This window comes from Desmodus rotundus, chromosome 12 (assembly GCF_022682495.2).
Source record: "Desmodus rotundus isolate HL8 chromosome 12, HLdesRot8A.1, whole genome shotgun sequence".
NCBI classification, from domain to species: Eukaryota; Metazoa; Chordata; class Mammalia; order Chiroptera; family Phyllostomidae; genus Desmodus; species Desmodus rotundus.
The window spans coordinates 42,107,695-42,129,366 of NC_071398.1; the positions used below are offsets into that span (position 1 = coordinate 42,107,695).

At 42.7% G+C, this 21,672-nt stretch overlaps 1 protein-coding gene across 1 annotated transcript in view; it reads left to right on the top strand.

Annotated features, from left to right (window-relative positions):
* The window catches only part of LOC112312861 (zinc finger protein 208), a 39,283-nt gene extending 24,303 nt beyond the window's left edge, over positions 1-14,980 (top strand). The window contains exons 10-13 of the mRNA XM_024569429.3: positions 4,069-4,119; positions 7,011-7,137; positions 8,354-8,425; positions 12,411-14,980. Of these exons, the coding sequence (XP_024425197.3) occupies positions 4,069-4,119; positions 7,011-7,137; positions 8,354-8,425; positions 12,411-14,530 (2,370 nt within the window). The 3' untranslated portion in view covers positions 14,531-14,980. The remainder of the gene's footprint in view (positions 1-4,068; positions 4,120-7,010; positions 7,138-8,353; positions 8,426-12,410) is intronic.
* Positions 14,981-21,672: the final 6,692 nt, after the last annotated feature.

The window sequence follows — 21,672 nt, forward strand, 5'->3', positions numbered from 1 at the left end:
CATTTGCCTTAGATCTCCGTTCTGTTTCCCTGTTTCAGACTAATTGTCATCTCTATTAGGTAAACTATTTTCTTTGTGGGAGCTTTAACGATTTTTGTTTTTAGGTTTATTTGTTTATTTAGTCTTTTGCATTCCTGAGTTTCACTCTATTTAGGAGTATATATATATATATATATATTTTTAAAAGGAGATCAGAATGATGTTTAATAGTTTTTACCTATATATAATTGAAATATGGTCTTCTGATATAGATTATTTTTCTATTTGTAATGTTAAAATATGTTATCCTCTTTTTTCTGTTTCAAACTTTTTTAAAAAATATATTTATTGATTATGCTATTACAGTTGTCCCATTCCCCCCCTTCCCTCAACTCCATCCTGCCCACCCCCTCCCTCCCACATTCCCCCCCTATAGTTCATGTCCATGGATCATACTTACAAGTTCTTTGGCTTCTACATTTCCTACACTATTCTTACCCTCCCCCTGTCTATTTTCCACCTATCATCTATGCTATTTATTCTCTGTACCTTTCCCCCCTCTCTCCCCCTCCCACTCCCCTGTTGATAACCCTCCATGTGATCTCCATTTCTGTGGTTCTGTTCCTGTTCTAGTTGTTTGCTTAGTTTGCTTTTGTTTTTGTTTTAGGTATGGTTGTTAATTACTGTGAGTTTGCTGTCATTTTTACTGTTCATATTTTTTATCTTCTTTTTCTTAGGTAAGTCCCTTTAACATTTCATATAGTAAGGGCTTGGTGATGATGAACTCCTTTAACTTGACCTTATCTGAGAAGCACTTTATCTGCCCTTCCATTCTAAATGATAGCTTTGCTGGATAGAACAATCTTGGATGTAGGCCTTACCTTTCATGACTTTGAATACTTCTTTCCAGCCCCTTCTTGCCTGTAAGGTCTCTTTGGAGAAATCAGCTGACAGTCTTATGGGAACTCCTTTGTAGGTAACTGTGTCCTTATCTCTTGCTGCTTCTAAGATTCTCTCCTTCTGTGTAATCTTGGGTAATGTAATTATGATGTGCCTTGGTGTGTTCCTCCTTGGGTCCAGCTTCTTTGGGACTCTCTGAGCTTCCTGGACTTCCTGGAAGTCTATTTCCTTTGCCAGACTGGGGAAGTTCTCCTTCATTATTTGTTCAAATAAGTTTTCAATTTTTTGTTCTTCCTCTTCTCCTTCTGGCACCCCCATAATTCGGATGTTGGAACGTTTCAAGATGTCCTGGAGGTTCCTAAGCCTCTCCTCATTTTTCCGAATTCTTGTTTCTTCATTCTTTTCTGGTTGGATGTTTCTTTCTTCCTTCTGGTCCCCACCATTGATTTGAGCCCCAGTTTCCTTCGCATCACTATTGGTTCCCTGTACATTTTCCTTTGTTTCTCTTAGCATAGCCTTCATTTTTTCATCTAATTTTCCACCAAATTCAACCAATTCTGTGAGCGTCCTAATTACCAGTGTTTTGAACTGTGCATCTGATAGGTTGACTATCTGTTCGCTGCTTAGTCGAATTATTTCTGGAGCTTTGAAGTGTTCTGTCATTTGGGCCATTTTTTTTTTCTTGGAGCGTCTGTTACTTAAAGGGGCGGAGCCTTAGGTGTTCCCCAGGGCGGGGTAACGCTGGTCGATGCGCTGTGATGCTGTATGTGGGGGAGGGGCCGAGAGGAAGCAATGGCGCTTGCTCCACTCTCCACCGGATTGCAGTCACTCCCTCTGCTACCCACAATCAAACTGGGCCCCTCTGGTGCTGGTTCCCGAGTGGGTGGGCTTGTGCACACTCTAGGCCCCTATGGGTATCTCCAACGACCTCTCCTGTGAGGCTGGGAGTTTCTCCTGCTGCTGTCCCAACCCCCATGGGTGTTTTCAATCAGAGGTTTGAGGCTTTATTTCCCCCCCCCCCCCCCCGCGCTGGAGCCCTGGGTTATGCCGTCTGCTTTGCTCCCCGCCGTTTGTCTGGTTTATCTATGCGTGAATGTGGGGCCATAGGGTGCTACCTGCAGCTTTGCCTGACCCGTTCTCCGCCACTCTGAGTCCAGCCCTCTCGGTTTATCTGTGTGTGAATGTGGGGCCACAAGGTCTGCTAGTGGTCAGACTGCCTGCCCTGTTCGTCCCACACTCCGCCAGTCTCAGTCCCACCACGGCCACGCGAGTCCTCTCTGCCCCGGTGCCCATCTCCGCCCCTCCTACCGGTCTGGATGAATGTTTCTTTTTTATCTCCTTGGTGTTGGACTTCCTTGCAGTTCGATTTTCTGTCAGTTCTGGTTGTGCGAGGAGGCTCAGTGTGTCTACCAACACGCCTCCATCTTGGTTCTCCTTATATATATTTTTTATTTACTATTTAGAATTTCTATTTATGAACTCAGCAGTTACCTCTTGAAATAAGACCTCTCTGCCGTTTTTTTCCATTGTCCTCTCACACTCCTAGTAGACAAATGTTAGGGCCTCTCAGTCTATCTTTCATGTTTCTCGAATTTTCTTTTGTATCTTTCTCTCTGCTGTATGTTTTTCTTCACCTCCATGCATATAGGATAAAAGGCTTTTTACCAATAAGCCTTTTCTGGTTTCATGAAGTAAATTGACCCAAGATGACACTTTTTAGAAAAGAAATACCAGCCATCAGTAAAATATGATTAGCTGGGCAACAAATGATTAGGTAAGAAAAAATTTTAAGAAAGAATTAGAGCTTTCAGAGATTAAAGGTGACTTTCATAGGAGAACAATAATAAATGAAGTCCAGACCTTCCAAGTCTTTTTAGTTGTTTTTGTTGGAAAGGACGTTTGCACAGCAGGCAGTCCCTAACTTACAATGGTTCTACTTAGGTTTTTTTCAACTTTACCGTGATACAAAAGCGGTGCGCATTCAGTATCTTTTCCTAGGCTAGCATTATGTGGTACAGCACTTCCTCATGATGCTGGGCCGCAGCAACAAGGTACAGCTCCCAGTCAGCTGCATTGCCAGCAATTTTTGGATATTGTGTTTCACGTTTTCACATCCTGACATGTCTACAAAATGCCCATCTGTGTCTCCTGCTTCTGGTCGGAGGAAAGAGAAGTCAGCAATTACTCTTGAGATGAAACTCAAGATAATTCCCCAGTTGTAGGCTAATGTAAGTGTTCTGGGAACACTTAAGGTCGGCTAGGCTGAGCTGTGATGTTCAGTATGTTTGATGTATTAACTGCATTTTTGACTTATGATATTTTCAAGTATACAGTGGGTTTAGCGAGAAATAACTTCAGCTTAAGTCAAAGAGCATCTATACAGTTTGTGATGCAAAGTATTATCTGCTTTTTTTGTAGCTACAAGAATAAAGGATTCCTGGTGGTTGTTGTTTTAAGATTTTATTTATTTATTTTTAGAGAGAGGGGAAGGGAGGGAGAAAGAGAGAGGAACATCAATGTGTGGTTGCTTCTCACATGGCCCCCACTGTGGACCTGGCCCACAACCCAGGCATGTTCCCTGACTGGGAATTGAACCAGCGACCCTTTGGTTCAGAAGCCAGCACTCAGTCCACTGAGACACACCAGCCAGGGCGATTCCTGGTTCTTAGAACTTTCCGTTGACTTATTTGGTCTTTAGAACAACTGTGTGAGGTGGGTATGATTTATGAGTCCTATCATTGTACAGATGATCCGAGTGAGGGGCAGAGAGGTTTTGCTTTTGTTTTGTTTTGTTTTGTTTTAACACCCCGCTGTTACACAGATGGTAAGTATCACTTCTGGGATTTAAACCTAGGCACCTGATTGCAGAGCCCACTTGTGTGTGTGTGTGTGTGTGTGTGTGTGTGTGTGTGTGTGTGTTGTTACAGTGCCTCTTATTTCTTACTATCCCCAGGATCAGAAATCCTTATAGTAGGAATACTGCGTTTGGTTGTGCAGGGCATCCCTGGCCGACAAACCCATTAGTAGCTGAAGTCTCTGCCATGCTCTGCTTCTCAAGCTGTATGCGGCTGCATGTGCCTGGAGGCAGGAGTGCCCTTGTGTGATTTCTGCACAGGCCCACATGGGCTCGCGGCGCCTCTGGCCTGTGTCTCATGGCTTCTTTGTCCTTCCCCAGTTATGCTTTCTCAGGACTCTGGCCTTCCCCAGAAGGAGCAGCAGGAGAAAGTGACCAAGTTTCAGGTAAATAAATCATTGCTGTCTGTCTCCTAAGATGTGATTTGATTTCTCAAAGATTGGGCCATTCTTTTTTTTCTTCCTTGGAAAGGTTAATGGAAAAGAGCAGATCTTGAGGGCGTGTGGTGTGCCAGACCGTGTGTGTGTGTGTGTTGTTTGTTTTGTTTGATCTCCTTTATTATTTCACAAATGTTTGAGAAAAATAATCGAAATGTGAAATAGACACAGTAATTTCTATTATTACTACTCTATTTACAAACTAGCTGTTGTCACTTTCCCATGTCCCTTTGTCACATGCATGCACAACTATACATTTGCACTGTTAGAATTGAAGGGATATATTTATATGTATTAGTAAAGGCTTGATATCAACAATTTTTAAAAGATCTTATTTATTTATTTTTAGAGAGAGGGGAAGGGAGGGAAAAAGAGGGAGAGAAACAGTAATGTGTGGTTGCCTCTCGTGCGCCCCCTACTGGGGACCTGGCCTGCAACCCAGGCATGTCCCCTCCTGACTGGGAATCAAACTGGCCAATGCTCTGGTTCACAGGCCATTGCTCAATCCACTAAGCCACACCAGCCAGGGCTAATAAAGACAATTTATTATTAAGATTAGTAAGGTAAAGAAAAACTCAATGGAATATGAGTAAAAGAAATGAATAGAAGTGTCACACACACACAGAAAAGTAAATTTATGAAGAAAATAATGATCATTAATAACTGTACAAATGTTAATAAAAACTTTATTTCACTTAGGTTGTCGAAGATTTTTTAAAGAGGCACTATGTCCTGTTTGGCCAGAGTCTAGAGAGTCAGTGATACTTGTACTCTCACGTGAAAGGGGACTTGGGCAACCTTTTGAGAGGGAGATCTGCCATTCTGCTTTCAAAATGTTTTAAGTTCATATTGTTGAACTTAACTTTGTTGGCTACTTCTTAGCAAAGATCTTTAAAAAGATCTTTGCAGCATTGATTATAAGTAAAAATCCATAATTAATTATATGTTTATATTGATTAAAGATACATTATCCGTTCTTAGGAATACTATGAAGTCATAAAATATAATGAAAGAGGTTATAATGATACCAACTGTTCGAATTTATTGAGCATTTGTTTTGTGCCAGGCACCATTTTAACCGCTTTACATATATTCACTCATCTAATCCTTTCAAACAACTTGCAATTTAGACACCATTGTCGGGGAGAGGAAGGGGAGATTTTTAGAGGTTAGGGAATTTGCCCACCATTAAAACCTTGGCGTTTGAACTCAGCCTGTGCCTTCATCAGCTCTGAATGCTACAGTAGGTGCATATGATGTGTGCCTTGCAAACGCAGAGGAAAAGCTATAGACCTGTCCTGGAAGGTTCTGAAGGTCAGTGAGCTTTGCAAATGTTAAAAACAGTGATTTAGCACAAGCCTTGTGGAGAGGCAGGGAGGAGATAATGAGAGAGGGACAGCTGGGACCAGAAGTCCCTCTATGTCTGTTAACAGTTTTTTTTTAACATTTTTAAAATTGTTGACACTAGTACAGATGTCCCCCATTTCCTCCCACTTCGCTCGCCTCCACCCAGCCCCTCCTTCCCTCCACCCTGGCCTTCACCATACTGCTATCTGGATCTGTGAGTTATGCATATATGTTCTTTGGCTGATCTCTTCACCTTCTTTCCCACTCCCCCCCAACCCCCTCCCCTCTAAGATCTGTCAGTCTGTTCCATGTGCCCATGCCTCTGTTTCCGTTTTGTTCATCAGTGTATTTTGTTCATTAGATTCTACATGTAAGTGAGATCATATAATATTTGTCTTTCTCTTACTGGCTTATTTCACTTAGCATAATACTCTCCAGGTCCATCCATGCCGTTGCAAAAGGTAAGAGTTCCTTATTTGTTTTATAGCTGCATAGTATTCCATTGTGTAAATGTACCACCGCTTTTTTGTCCACTCATCCACTGATGGGCACTTGGGCTGTTTCCAGATCTTGGCTGTTGTAAATAATGCTGCTATGAACATAGGGGTGTGTATTTGTCAGGATTCTTAGGATATATTCCCAGAAGTGGCATCGCTGGGTCAAAAGGCAGTTCCTTGTTTAATTTTTTGAGGAAACACCATACTGTTCTCCACAGTGGCTGCACCGGTCTGCATTCCCACCAACAGTGCAGGAGGGTTCCTTTTTCTCCACATCCTCACTAGAACTTGTTGTCTGTTGATTTATTGATGGTATCCAATCTGGCAAGTGTGACAAATGGGACTACATCAAACTAAAAAGCTTCTGCACAGCAAAAGAGAATCTACCGTATGGGAAAACATATTTGCCGATGATACATCTGGTAAGGGGTTAATCTGCAAAACATGTAAAGAACTTACACAACTCCCCCTGGCTGGTGTGGCTCAGTGGATTGAGCACTGGCCTGCAATCCAAAAGGTTGCTGGTTTGATTCCCAGTAAGGGCACATGCCTTGGTTGTGGGCCAGTTCCCCAATAGAGATTGCAAGAGGCAGCTGAAGGATGTTTCTCTCCCTCTCTTTCTCCCTTTATACCCCTCTCTCTAAAATAAATAAATATAAATAAATAAATAAATAAATAAATAAATAAATAAAATCTTTTTAAAAAATAAGAAACTTGTCCACCAGGAAGACAAACAATTTAATTAACAAATGGGCCAATGGCCTGAGTAGACAGCTTTCCAAAGAGGACACACAGATGGCCAGTAGACATAAGAAAAAATGCTCAACATCAGTAATCATCAGAGAAATGCAAGATTAAAAATACAGTGACGTATCACCTCACACCTGCCAGAATGTGACAATGTTTTTGGGAATCTTGTTTTAACTTCTCGATGCTAACCGTTCTTCCAGTGGACCTTTGTTGCAAGATTGAAGTTGCCTGTGTTTGGCGTTATAGGAGGCGGTGACGTTCAAGGACGTGGCTGTGGTCTTCACGGAGGAGGAGCTGGGGCTGCTGGACCCGTCCCAGAGGAAGCTGTACCGGGACGTGATGCTGGAGAACTTCCAGAACCTGGTCTCACTGGGTGAGGACAGGCGCCCTGAGACTGAACCCCAGCCCCTTTGAGAGTGTCTGTGTCCTCAGTTGTTCGCAGTGTTGTACCTTTTGAAATAGTTCCCTGACCCTGAAGACAGTGTGTGTAACCCCGGGACTGTAGGCAAAGGTTTTTCCAGTCTTTCTTTCAGGGAAAATTCTGTCCAGGGGTAATTTTGCCACCGCCAACCCCCTCCCCAAGGACATTTGTCAATGTCTGAAGACAGTTTGATTGCACAACTGGGGGAGGGGTGCTACTAGCTGGTAGGACTGGCGATGCTGCTAAACCTCCTCCAGTGCTCAGGACAAGCCCCACAATGCCCCCAAATGTCAGCAGTGCTCCCTCGAGGAACCCTGTCTTAAAGGAATTAGAAATGGGCAGCTCAGCTTCTATACATTGTCTTTCAAATTATGTTTGTGCCCCATTGATGGGTCATGGAATCAACTTAGCATGTTGTACAGGGGTGGGCAAAGGTAGCTTTACAAGTTGTGAGTGACATTTCTTTTGAGTGAAAAAAGCTACTGTAATAATCATAGCCTGCATGTCTCTTTCCATACGAACAGCTGGAAGCCTGCTTTGCCCCCCGCCCCCATACTGGCATTACCTTTTTTCCATGAAATAGATTCTATCCATCTTCTATTTTATTCTCTCAGCATTCCTTATTGAGATCTTCCTGCTCACGTTGCAGCCCAAACTGTGACCATTTGCAGTGAGTGGTGTGAGAGCGTGGGAAACGTAATAAAAACAGGCATTGGTCAAACCTCATTTTACCTAAATATAGTTGTGAACTATGTCATGACCTAAATTTATTTCTTATTTCAGCCCATGATCTAAAGCAGGGGTGTCAAACTCATTTTCACCAGGGGCCACATCAGCCTCACAGTTGCCTTCAAAGGGCCGAATGTAATTTTAGGACTAATTTTACATTTAGTATAAATGTACCTACTACTTAACTAGGGACAGGGAGCTTGGTGCTGCCACCAGGTAGAAACAAGGTGCCAGGACAGATTAAACAAGGTGGAGGGCTGGATTCGGCCCACATGGGCCTTGTGTTTGCCACCTGTGATCTAAAAGTTCTTAAAATACCACTTTGCAGGTTCTGAGGACTATGGAATTTGAACAAATATGTTTCAGTTCTGTGCACATCTCATATACATACATATATATATATATGCCTTTTCATAGGACATCTTTTCCTTCAAACCAGGTATGGCAGTCCAGTTGGAGGCAGAAAACCTTTGGATGATGGAAAGAGAAACCCAAAGTAATGGGGCTTCTGGTGAGAACCATGTGACTGTTTTTTCCGGTTCCAGAGAATCTACTGTTCACCATGTCCATGATTACCCCTCTTACCCTGGGGCTGTCACCTCCTGCCTGGGCTGTGACAGCAGCCTCCACACCGGCCTTGATGCTTTGCTCTCTTGCACCCCCATAATCTAGTCCCTCCAGACCGTTTCTATAGAAAGCAAGTGAGAATGTGCCACTCCTTGGCTCAGAGCCCTGCAAAGACTTCCCATTTCACTCTGAGTCCTTACAGAGGACGGCCAGAGCCTACCTGATCTGGCCTCCTCACCGACTTCCCATTTAATTGCCTCTCCTTTCCCACTGGCTTAGACCGTTCCTGCCATCCTGGCCCCCTTCGAGTGTCCTCTACTGTTTCGAGGACTTTGCCTCGCTTTCTTTCTTTCTTTTTTTTTTTTTTATAATTATGGGTCTTCTTTTTCTTTTTTTTAAGATTTAAAAATTTATTTTTAGAGAGAGGGGAAGGGAGGGAGAAAGAGAGGGAGAGAAACATCAATGTGTGGTTGCCTCTCGCACGTTGCCCACTGGGGACCTGGCCCACAACCCAGGCCTGTGCCCTGACTGGGAATCGAACCAGCTTTGGTTTGCAGGCCCGTGCTCAATCCACTGAGCCACACCAGCCACAGCAAGGACTTTGCCTAGCTTTCCTCTGCCTCAGTATAAAGTCCCCCAGTCACTTCTCTACTCGGGTCTTTGCTCAAATTTCATCTCCTTAAATAGGCTGTCTGTGTCCGCCCTATTTAAAATACCATCTCTCCATCCTCCATCTCCTTACCCTTCCTTATTCTGTGTCTAAGCTCTGATTCCCTGCTGACCTAGGAGCGCATTTTCATTTACTTGTTCATCATCTATCTCAGCCTTTTACTTTCCCGCCTGCCCTCTCACTTCTTCACTTTTCACGTCGCTTTTTGACTTCCGTTCTCTTCCCTTTGTTCCTTTCTCTTTAATTTGCATATTTGTCAGTTCTGCCCATTTAAAAATTACAAATTCCTAGGGAATGTAAATTTACATACTTGCCCTCAGCTGAAAAACAAAACAGAGAGGCTTGTCTGCCAACATGATAACCCAGGGCCTGGATGCTGCGAGCAGTGGACAGCCACCGCGGGTCTCCTTTTGTCTATTTCCCCTTTTCGGTCTACAGGTCGCCTTGTGTTGCCCGCACTCAGCGGTGACAGGTACTGCACTTTACCGGGTCTCATTTTCATGTAGGAACTGAACCTTAGGAACGAGGACCCTAAGTATGGTCTCTCTTCAGTTTTTCATAATAGACCAAATCTCTTTTAATAAACCTGGTAGCATTTTTGGTCACTTTTTCTCGAAGGATGTTTTGAACTCCTCGACATAAACATGTTTTGGGATTTTGCAGCCATGCTCCATGTACAAATATTGCGCTGCCCCGAAATACCGCGCAGGTTTAGAGCACACTAGTGTGATGAATGGATTATTTTGGAATGTTTTTTCCCAGTTAATCGAACATAATTCTAATTTCTTAGACATCTTTAAAGACATAGAGATTAACAGTTGTTAACCTTGGAACAGCGATTTTCATCCAGTGTGCCCTGGCACACTGGTGCGCTGCAAGAATTTTTAAAACGTAATACCTGACTGTTTACTCAGGGGCACTGACCTCTCTTCCCTTAGGTTGTCAAAGAAAAAAATGACAACAACCAACAAAACAATAGCTGTCTGGTATGAATGAATCAAAATTATACCTATGTTTTTTGTCAGATTGGCAAAAAAATAACATTTTTTTGGTGTGCTGAAGAATTTTAAAGTGATCATGTGTATCATGAGATTTGTTGAAAATCGCTGCCTTCCAAGACAAAAGCTGTTCACAGTCGTCAGAGTGTATGATTAAACTATCAAAATTATCAATGCTGACAGGCTAGGCCTTATAGTTCATCGGTTCTTGTGTAATAATTTCAATCGACCACTTTCGAGGGCAAATGGCCTCTTCCATGCAGCCAACTGCCCATCCAGCCACCCTGCCCTCTCTCTTCTACTTGAACAATCATATAACCTATATGTGGTAGTTGTTTATAGTTTCAAAGTGGTTATTTTCAGAAGTCAAAAGGCATTGACATACCTGTGGAGAATCCTGATTAGGAAAGAAAATGATCGGATTTCAAATAAACTTACCAGTGCAACTAGGAGCCTAGTGATATTAAGTAGCTGGCATCACAGGCAATGTGAGAAGCCTTTTACTTGGAATGAGCTCTGAAAGCAAACGCGGAAGTTAGGCCTGACGCCACAGGCCAAGGGCACAGTCCTCCACGAGACTTCAGACACCAGCTGGGGCTTCCAGGGTCACCCTCACTTGTGAGCATCAGGCTACAAATTCTGTGACAATTCGCTAGAACAACAGAACTCAGGAAAGTGCTATACTTAAACAAGTTTTGTTACAGCAGAAAGGACACACATCGGAACGCACAAAGGGACAGATGCGTAGGGTGCGGTCTGGGAGAGATCCCCCTGCCTGCCTCTTACGAGGATGCTTGTGATTGCTTTTTGGCCTATCCAGAAAATTCAAGATAACCTCCCCATCGCAAGAGCCTTAATTTAATCAAATCTTTTTGCCAAGAATATTAACACATTCCCAGGTTCTAGGGATTAAGGTGTGGACATCTTTAGAGATGGTCCAATGAGGGAGGGCCATTCCGTTAGCCTACCATACCCAGAACTGTGTATATACCTGTTGAGATTTTCACCTTGTGTTATTAGACTCTTAACTTTCCATTTAAGTAAGTTAATTTTTAAGGACTTACTACCCCTCTTGTCACGCCCCCCCCAAAGACTTTAAGCCAGTGGCTTCCATGTAATTTTAGTCACAACCCTCAATAAGAAATGTTCTATATCTTGACTCAGCATAATGTATGTACATATTTACATGTATGTCTAACTGAAACAAGCATTTCATGTAGTTGTACCCTTTCTGCTTATGATACACTTCTCATGTTGTTATTCTGTTTCTTTTTAAAATATTTGTCTCAATCAAATGGGATCGGTTTCAGAGTTCACTAATATGTCCCAGCAATTTGAGAAATTCTGTTGCAGTGGGGATAAAGCAGTAAAGGAAACTGTGTTTTCCTCGTGCCTTACTTTTGAGTGGGTCTAAGAAGGCAAGAAAAACTTAGGAAGTATGTAATAGATCAGATAAGTACTGTGGGGCAGAATAAAGCAGAAAGGGCAAATGGGAACAATCAAAGTGACTGGGGTGGGGAGGAATTCTTTTATATTGGGTGTTGAGGAAGCCTCACCCAATTGAGTGACATGTGAGTAGAGACATGAAGGGAATGAGGAAAAGCAAGGTTCATGGCGCTCAGGAATAGAGCTCTTCCTGCGGAATAGACCTCTCTCTCCCTTCCTACCTCTTCAGGGTTGCCTCTGAGAGACTGCACCGTGCTCTGTTCCTTCCCCCAAGTTCCTCCTCGGTTGTGAAAGATGCATTTTCCCTTTTCCACTTCTTTTTACAGAACCCTGATTTACTCTTCCAGGTTCAGAACAATCAATATTATTTCAACCATTTTCCAGATTTACTCTTGGGAGATCATTCCTACCAGGACTTAAAATCCCATTTTATGCTTACAGTCTGAGCTTTCATAACCTAATGAGATAGAATCTCGCTGACCACAAGAGTAGTGTGGACAAGGTGGAATGGCGATTGTCCTTGTTGCCCTGCAGCCACCTCATTGCAGACTTCAGCTCTTGTGTTAAATATTAGACTAATGGTTCTGAGTGGGTCACCTTTACCCTTAGTGGGTAAGGGCCTGATTATTCCATTCTTTGCTTCTACTTGCATGGAAATACAAGAAAAGGATAAATGATGTTGTATAGATATGACCCTTCCCTTGGTTTACTAAGGCCTTACCGTAAGCGTGAAATCCTGACATTTCTGAACAAAGCATTCACTTGTCCGCATCTCTGAATAACAAAGCATCTCACTTGTCTACTTTTTCTTATAGGCAGCAAGAATCAAAATGAGGTGCAGCCTCTTCGAAAAGTTGCATTAAAGTATCTTTCACACGAAGAGCTCACCTGCTGGCAAATCTGGAAACAGGTCGCAAGTAATTTAACCAGGTATCTTCAGAGGGAAAGTTCCTGGTTACTACAAGGTGATTCTGATTGGGTTTCTGAAAGTGAGAATGATATAGTGAATTATAAAGCAGATAGCTCCTGTTATGCTGAAAATCAAGAGTTTTTCAATTTCAAGCATTCTTGTGGGAATATATACCTGACTGAGTCACAGAATCAGAGCAGAGATAAGCAAATTCATGGGGAAAATAACCTGCATGTCTGTGAAGCCTCCATGAAGAAATCATCACTTAGTGATCATATTAAAATTGACACAGAACGGAGACCCCACAAACCTAATGGCTGTCGGAAAAGCAAGAGCGACAGCTTCACTCAGCATTTACCCTGCAGAGAGGAGCTCCATCCGTGTAGTGAGTGTAGAAAGGGCTTCCCTTATAGCTCAGTGCTTTCAAGTCACCGGAACGTCTGCCCAGGAGGGAAATGCTCCCGTCAGAACTCCCCTCTGCAGACTCATCAGAGGAATCAGCCAGGGGAAGAACCAGCTAAGTGGCATGACTCCCGAGATTGCTTCCATGAGAACTCTTTCCATTCTCATCCCAGTCATGCGGGAGAGAAGGCCCACCGGTGTGACACCTGTGGCAAGGGATTCAGTAGCAGCACAGGCCTCACCATTCATTACAGGACTCACACGGGAGAGAAACCTTATAAATGTGAGGAGTGCGGTAAATGCTTTAGTCAGAGTTCAAACTTTCAATGCCATCAGAGAGTGCACAGTGAAGAAAAGCCGTACAAATGTGAAGAGTGTGGTAATGGCTTTGGTTGGAATGTTAATCTTCGTGTTCATCAGAGGGTCCACAGGGGTGAGAAACCGTATAAATGTGAGGAGTGTGGGAAGGGCTTTACTCAGGCTGCCCATTATCACATCCATCAGAGGGTCCACACTGGGGAGAAACCTTACAAATGTGATGTCTGTGGTAAGGGCTTCAGTCACAACTCACCATTAATATGCCATCAGAGGGTTCACACTGGAGAGAAACCATACAAATGTGAGACGTGCGGGAAAGGCTTCACTCGTAACACAGATCTTCACATCCACTTCCGAGTTCACACGGGAGAGAAACCCTACAAATGTAAGGAGTGCGGGAAGGGCTTCAGTCAGGCTTCAAACCTTCAAGTTCACCAGAATGTCCACACTGGGGAGAAACGATTCACATGTGAAACCTGTGGGAAGGGCTTCAGTCAGTCTTCAAAGCTTCAGACTCACCAGAGAGTTCACACTGGGGAGAAACCCTACAAATGTAATGTGTGTCGTAAGGACTTCAGTTACAGTTCCAATCTTAAGCTGCACCAAGTTATTCACACTGGAGAAAAACCGTACAAATGTGAGGAGTGTGGAAAGGGCTTCAGTTGGAGATCGAATCTTCATGCTCATCAGAGAGTCCACTCGGGAGAGAAGCCCTATAAATGTGAGGAGTGTGATAAGAGTTTCGGTCAGGCCATAGACTTCCGGATTCATCAGAGAGTCCACACGGGAGAGAAACCATACAGATGTGGTGTGTGTGGTAAGGGCTTCAGTCAGTCCTCTGGTCTGCAGTCCCATCAGAGAGTCCACACTGGGGAGAAGCCATACAAATGTGATGTCTGTGGAAAGGGCTTTAGGTACAGTTCACAGTTTATATACCATCAGAGAGGCCACACTGGAGAAAAACCGTACAAATGTGAGGAATGTGGGAAAGGCTTTGGTAGGAGCTTGAATCTTCGCCATCATCAGAGGGTCCATACAGGAGAGAAACCCCATAAGTGTGAGGAGTGTGGGAAGGCCTTTAGTCTCCCCTCAAATCTTAGAGTCCATTTGAGCATTCACATTAGAGAGAAGCTATTTAAATGTGAGGAGTGTGGGAAGGGCTTCAGTCAGAGCTCCCGTCTTCAGGCCCATCAAAGAGTTCACACTGGAGAAAAAACGTACAACCGTAACGAATGTGGTAAGGACTTCAGTCACCATTCTCGTCTTACATGCCATCAGAAAGTCCACACTGGTAAGAATCTTTAAGAATGAGAAATATGTTAATGGCTTTAGTCAAGTCATACAGCTTCTAGTTCTTGGAGAGTCCATGCTGGTGATAAATACTATGAAGTATTGAGAGTGGAAAGGGGTTTCTTCAGGTAGAATCTAACATCCATGAAAATGATGACTAGAACCAGAGTAACAGGAATACGACTCATATTCAAGGGAGAAATAGGATGTAACCCTCTCTGTAAGATCCAATTGATATAAATGGTCTTTCATAGTGAAAACATCCAAAAAAGAGAATGTATAAAAAGGATATTTGCCATATGCTAGCTACTTTGGGGGAAGGGATTAGGGAAGGTTTTAGATTATTTTTCCATTAACTTCCATTTTACATGTATTTACAGTGACCATTATTTTTACTAAAGCTGAAAAGCTATGAAAATTAGCTTTTGTTTATGAGTGAAATAAAGTAACCAAAAATTTCCTGTACCCAAGAACTCATAATATGATTGCCTTATTTCATATGGTATATTGGATTAAAATTAACGAATGTATCCCCAGAGGTGAATCTTTGCTCTTCAAAAGTAAATTTTTATCTGCTGTAGACATATATGAAAGAACATGCATTGCATCAGTCATTATAAAAGCAAACAAGTAATCAATTGGATTGCCAAAGTATTTTACAATTCATTGATCCAGCGGGACACTGTGCAGACATCAAATGAGAGAAGGTAAATTTGTAATTATGGATGTTGAAAGATGTCCAAAATATATTAATATGGAAAACAAAGCATGGGATTTATATGTGATCCCACTTAAAAAAGAAAGGTATAGATGAACTATGTAGGTATTCCCGTTACCTCTAAATGATGGCACTTTAATGTGGACACTGACATTTGAATTTATTATTTGTCAGTTGTCATGAAATATTCTTTTCATTTTTTTCCCAACCCTTTAAAACTGTAGAGACCATTCTTTAGTTCATGGGCCATTCTAAACCAGGTGGCAGGCTGCATTTGACGTTCAATATTATGTTTCAGGTGTACAGCATAGTGGTAGACATTTATGTGAGTTATGAAGTGATGCCCCCAATAACTGTAGGACCCACCTGGCACCATAGTTATTGCAATATTATTGACTGAATTCCCGGTGCTATACGTCACATCCCTGTGACTTTTATAACTGCCAACTTGTGCTGCTTTCTTCCTTCACGTTTTCACCCAGTCCCCAAACCCCATATTTATTTAAACTGTTTTGAAATAATTTAAAACTTTCAAAAAATTGTAAAAAGTTATATAAAACTTCTCATGTGCCCTTTACTCAGAATTTCCAGTTTGATAATGTGTTTGTGTCATCCTGTGTACGTGAGTGTGTACTTATGTTGATGCTTCTGTGTACATACACACTTTTTGAAATGTTGATGAGTATGTTAAAGACATCCCTTCTAAATACTTCAGTGTGTGTGTTTTAAGAACAAGGATATTTACTTAACACAGCTACAATACAAGTTTGACACTCAGGAAAATTTAATATTGACACATAACCTTTAACCTACTACAGACCTTATTCAAATTTTATCAGTTGGCCCAATAGTATGTTTTTCACATTTTTTCTGGCCTAGAATCTAGTCAAGGATCTGCATGCCTTTAAACTGGATCGCTACCTCATTCTTTCCCTTTCATGTCCATGATAGTTTTGATTTTTTCTTTTTCAATGCTTTTTATTGATTGACTTTTAATTTTTTAAAAATGTAATCCTCACCCAAGGATATGTTTATTGATTTTAGAGGGGAAGTGGAAGAGAGAGAAACACCAGTTTGTTGTTCCACTTATTTATGCATTATTGGTTGATTCTTGTATGTGCCCTGACCCAGGTTTGAACCCGCAACCTTGGCGTATGTGTACAACACGGTAACCTACTGAGCTACCTAGCCAGGGCTTGAATGTCTCTTAAATTTGAATTTGAGGTTTTCTCATGATAGGGTTTAAATTACGCTTTTTCTTTTTGGCAAAAGTATTCCTTAAGTGATGTATCCTTGGTGCATGACATAAGGAAATATGCATGATGCATCTGTCCCATTATAGGTTAAATTGGATAACTTGATTAAGGTAAGCATGAGCTGGGTTTTTTCCATTGTTACCGTTTTTTGCCCTTTGTACTTAATAGTTTATGGGGAGATATTTTCTGGTTCTCTAAATAGCTTGTTTCTCAACAAACTTTCCTTCACTAGTTTTAGCATCCATTGCTAAGTCTGGCTTAATGGATTATTGCTACTGTTTACAAAAAGGGTAATGTACTGCCTTCATCATTCCTATTTTTGACAAATTGACGACTGTCCTAACCCTAGCACAGTATGATGCTCCAGATGCACCTCCCACTTTCCTCCAGCCATGGAATTTGCTATTTCCTTGGGAGCTCTGGTTCTCATAGTGGGGGGTGTAATTTTTATTTATTTTTGTTTTTTACAACTTGGGGAGTGGAGATTATGATAGGTTGGTAGATAGGTAAAAAGAATAAATCATGAGTTCATACTTCAATCACCAATTCTTTTTTTTTTTTTAAGATTTTATTTATTTTTAGAGAGAAGGGAAGGCAGGAAGAAAGAGAGGGAGAGAAACATCGATGTGTGAGATATACATCAATTGGTTGCTTTCCCACAGCCCCTACTGGGCACCTGGCCTGCAACCTAAGTATGTGCCCTGACTAGGAATTAAACCAGCGACCTTTTGGTTCACAGGCTGGCACTCAATCCACTGAGCCACACCAGCAAGGGCACCGCCAATTCTTACTAGTGTTCTTCCTAGCCTTCCCTAATTCCATCGTGCATTCTTATTCTCCAGGAATTCGAAATTGGACTCCCAATGTAACCCACATATTTACTGGCGAATGTGGCCATGCACCCGGCTAGAACTTGGGGGTACTGTTGTACAAGATATGATAGAATTGGACAACTAATGCTGGAGGTGATTTTTGAATGGCATAGTGTCCCCAACATAACTTTCCCCATTTTCGGGACATTGACTCTTTAAACAAAATAAAATATCCTACTGCGACCAAAAAGAAAAGTGTCTGATAGAAAAACCCTAACATGGGCATATCCAGATAAGAACTTTGTACTTAACGGATTCCTTGCAGACTCCAGTACTGCTGATGGGAAGACGTGGTTCCCTGTGAAGTGTAGTTTGGGGGAAGAGTCCCGGCCTGTGGATCCAGCTAATGCCATCACTCAGCCCCCATCACGTCATTAACTGTGAATCTTGTGCCTTTTGGGGTGCTCCCTTTTGGCATTTTGCTTAGGAAGCAGGACAGACCTTCCTGGGAAGTAAAGGGGTGACAGGACATGAGAAGGTGCCATGTTTGTTTGGATTAACTGGAGCTCGCGGTGGCGACACAGCTGGTGATGCTGGAAACCAAGGAAGGCCAGCCAGCTGAGCTCAGATTAGTGGAAAGGGGCTACCTGAGCCACGGTCTTCTATTTCTTTTCCTGAGATGCGGTACCCCAGACTGGGCAGAGGGGGAAGGAAAGACTGTGTGCGTTTGTGGGTACTCTAAAGGACTTTGGGATCTCAATAAAGACATTAAGTCATTACCCTTAAGCTTGTATAACTTTTAAGCAAATAATTCCTTTCTTTTTCACCAATCTCTGACATTGAGAACTAGAATTCACTTGTGGCGAGCAAGGTGAACTTAGTACAGGGGGACAACCGGAGAAGGGGCGGGGTCCGTTTGGTAATAGTATTTTGGGGTCCCACCACAGATATGTTCTCTAACAATACCACATGGTAGAATTTTATGTGGAATCTCAGAGAAAAAGTGAAACTCACAGAAATAGACTAGAATGGTGATCGTTGCCTGGGGAGTGGAGGGAAGAGGTAAATAGGGAGAGATTGGTTGAATGTTACAACCCTGCAGTTATAAGATGTCTGAGGGTCTACTGTATAGCTTGGTGACTATAGTTGAAATTTCCTGAGGGAGTAGATCCTTGTTTCTCACCATAAAAAAAAGTTAGCAATGTGAGGTGATATATGTGTTAAATTAATACATGGTGGGGATCCTTTCAGAATTTGTACTTACTATACAAATTTCAAGTCATCACATACACTTTAAATATATTACAATTTTATTTGTCAATTATACATCAGTAACGCTGAAAAAATGTTGTTGAGCCCCGACTGCTGTAGTTTGGGCAGTGCCTGCAGACCAAACTTGTTCAACTTCCAGCTAGAGCACGGGGCTGGGGGCTGGCCAGGCCAACAGACTGCTGTTTCTTCCTTTCTCTCTCCCTTCCTCTCTCTCTCCAAAAATAAAGAAATAAAATATATTTTTTAAACTGTTGAATTTTTTACAGTTCTTTGGGCAGGATCTCCTACTTCCACACCTACATTTTGAATACTCATGGCTGATTTCAACCACCTTGTAAAAAAGTAAACATTTATGTCAAGAGCAGGATGAATGTAAATAATATCCAAGGTGCACTAAGGAAAGAAACATTTTCAACAAATGTTCAAGGCTTTTTAAGTTACCATATTTCCTTCATTTTCCAGACAACTAATTTCAAAAATAAGCCTTTAGCACCAAAAAGAAAATGGGAAACTCTTGGTATTTGTTGCATGGACTGATGAACAGTTACTTTTCCTTTTTGTGTGATTTCCCCTTTTTGTAACGAATAACTCACATAACATGAAGTATCACAGATGTGGATGCATGCAGGCACAAGTAGTTGAAAAAAGAAACAGCATTAAAACGACTTTGAGGTGCTCTGTTGGTCTTTTTGTCCTATACAGCCACATTTACTTTTCAATCATGGTGTGGGAGTTTTAAAAATTAAAAAATGTCGGGGTGGAGAAGGAAAAGAAAAGAGGGGAGGGTAGTGATGCAGATCCCGGCCAGCAGGATCCTGTGTTGTGGCAGCAATAGACAAATACACACAAATATAGAAATCCTGTGGAGAAAAAGGGACAGCATGGCCACTCTGAGTGAGAGAGGGTGAGAGGGCCAGAGAGAGCCCAAGAGAGGCAACCAACCCTGCCTGCACAGGCTTTCATTGCTTTTCTGGGCACATTACATGGAGGATGATCCTCATTTACTATGCACAGGTTCACTGTAGGTGATTACCTTTTACAGACAACCAAGGACAGAATACTGGTAATTATTTCAGAGAAGGATGTTACAGCTCAAGGGGGAAAGTGGTTGAACTGGTTATACTCCATATTTCAATGGTTTAGCACAGGCTTCAGGAAGTTAAAGATATTCAGTAAACATTTGCTGCCTCAATCCAGGGTGAGGGAGTTTTAGCAAAAGCAAGTCTCATAGCAGCCTAGATACAATGCAGGCCTGATTCCCCACAGGAGAATCTGTCCATGGGTGTGGGTCCTGCCAGCTGGACCTTGCTCCCACTGGCTTTTCCGAGTGGGAGCTGGGCTACATTTCCCACGCATGGAACAGTTCCCTGTATCTCCCCCCTTGTTTTAAGTTAGGACCACTATAGCTCTCACAAAGGTTGCTACTTGCTCATCTCTCACACAACGCTGGGAAAATAATTTGCAAATGCAGCGAAGTATACACAGCATTATTATTATTATCAGTAAGCATCCAGTAGCTCCAAAGACCCACATTCTGGTTCAGTTCATCAAACAAGTTTTGGGGGGTTAGCCAGCTGAGATCATCACCAAGGGTTTGGAAAACCTCTTGCTTAATCAGGCATTGAATGTCTGGCATTTCCTGATGTAATTCTAGCTGCAATTTATCAATTTGTCCTTTTAAATTGGTAGAAAAAGTCCCTCTAGGTGATTTTGAAAATCACTCCAGGAGTACTGGATGGAATTGCACTTCAGGGTGGGTGATGTACAGCTTGGAGAATCCTGGATCAGAAGAGTCCAATGGGGTGGAAGTGGGTCGCTCCCAGGGAAGCCTTTTCTCACATGGCTTCACCCCCTTCGTCAGGGGCTCCAAAAGTCCTTCTGGAGAGAAAACACAAGCCTACCCTATTCCCCAAGTTAATAGTGCAACTGGGCCTTCCCATTTTTCTTCCCCTAATGGGTCTTTGTATAAGACCAAGGGGTGTGGGACTGCAGGCCTGTTTTGCCCAAGGTGTTTGTCTATGGGTGACTTTAAATTATCATCACAATTCAAAAATTGTACGTATATATTGCCAGCATGGTTAAAATCCTGGGGGATAGTAAGTAACTTCTGTTTGCCAAATTATTTGAGGTTGCAATCCTCTGGAGTTAGCACAGAGAGCGGGGTGATGTGCATTCCCCAGAGTGAGGCGGTCCCTGGCCCAGGAATTAAGTGGGGCCGGGAGGAAGTGAGGCCAAATTCGTCCAGTTTGCCCATTTGGACCAAAATAATTAAGAGACTACACACCTTTCTGGGGTTGAGAAAACTCCCCATTCTAGTTATAGAAATGTATACAAAATAGAAATCCCTTTTTCAAAACTAAGCATACTGGGGTCTCCCAAAGCGCGGGGGCTGTTGTCCCTTATCTCAGGGATGACCTGGCTGGAACTCTCCTTGGAGACTTGCAGTCTGCGCCACTTTTAAGCCTGCCAGACTGGGTGCTGCTCCGAACTTGGCCCCAGGGTGGCCCCGGTGGGTCCTGATTGGGCCTTCGCTGGGCACGGGGCCAGGAGGTGAGGGGAACAAATGCCTTCTCCACCCCTTGGCCCATCCTTGGCAGAAAAACCTGGCCCCGACATGCTGAGAGCATGCACACGCCGGCGCCTCAGCTGTGCTCCAAGTGCGCACACCTACACCCCTGCTGAGCTCACCGGACGGGGCTGTGTTGCCTGCTGCAGCTGGAGTGAACTGCAGAAAGGGCCTAGCTGGCAAGCATCAGCCCCTTCCTCTTTTTGTCCAAGCTTTTCCCAACTATGAGGGCTGCTCTGCCCTGCTTTTCCCCATATTCCAAATGTAAAGACCCCTTATCTGGGAGACATCTACCAGCCTTAAGAAGCTGCTGAATTAGCCTAAAACATTGCTCCTGTTCCTTAGAGAGCTTGTTCCCCATGGTAGAGGATTCGTAGAAGCTTTTAAAGAAAATTTTTTTAACAAATAAAAGAAACTTTTCGGAAATCCCTCCTGCTGCAAACTCGGCAATTATAAAACCAGTTTCAGTTTTGCTTTTCACTCCGTCTGCACCTTTAAATACTACTTCTTGCTAGTGAGGAGAGTGTAGTGGG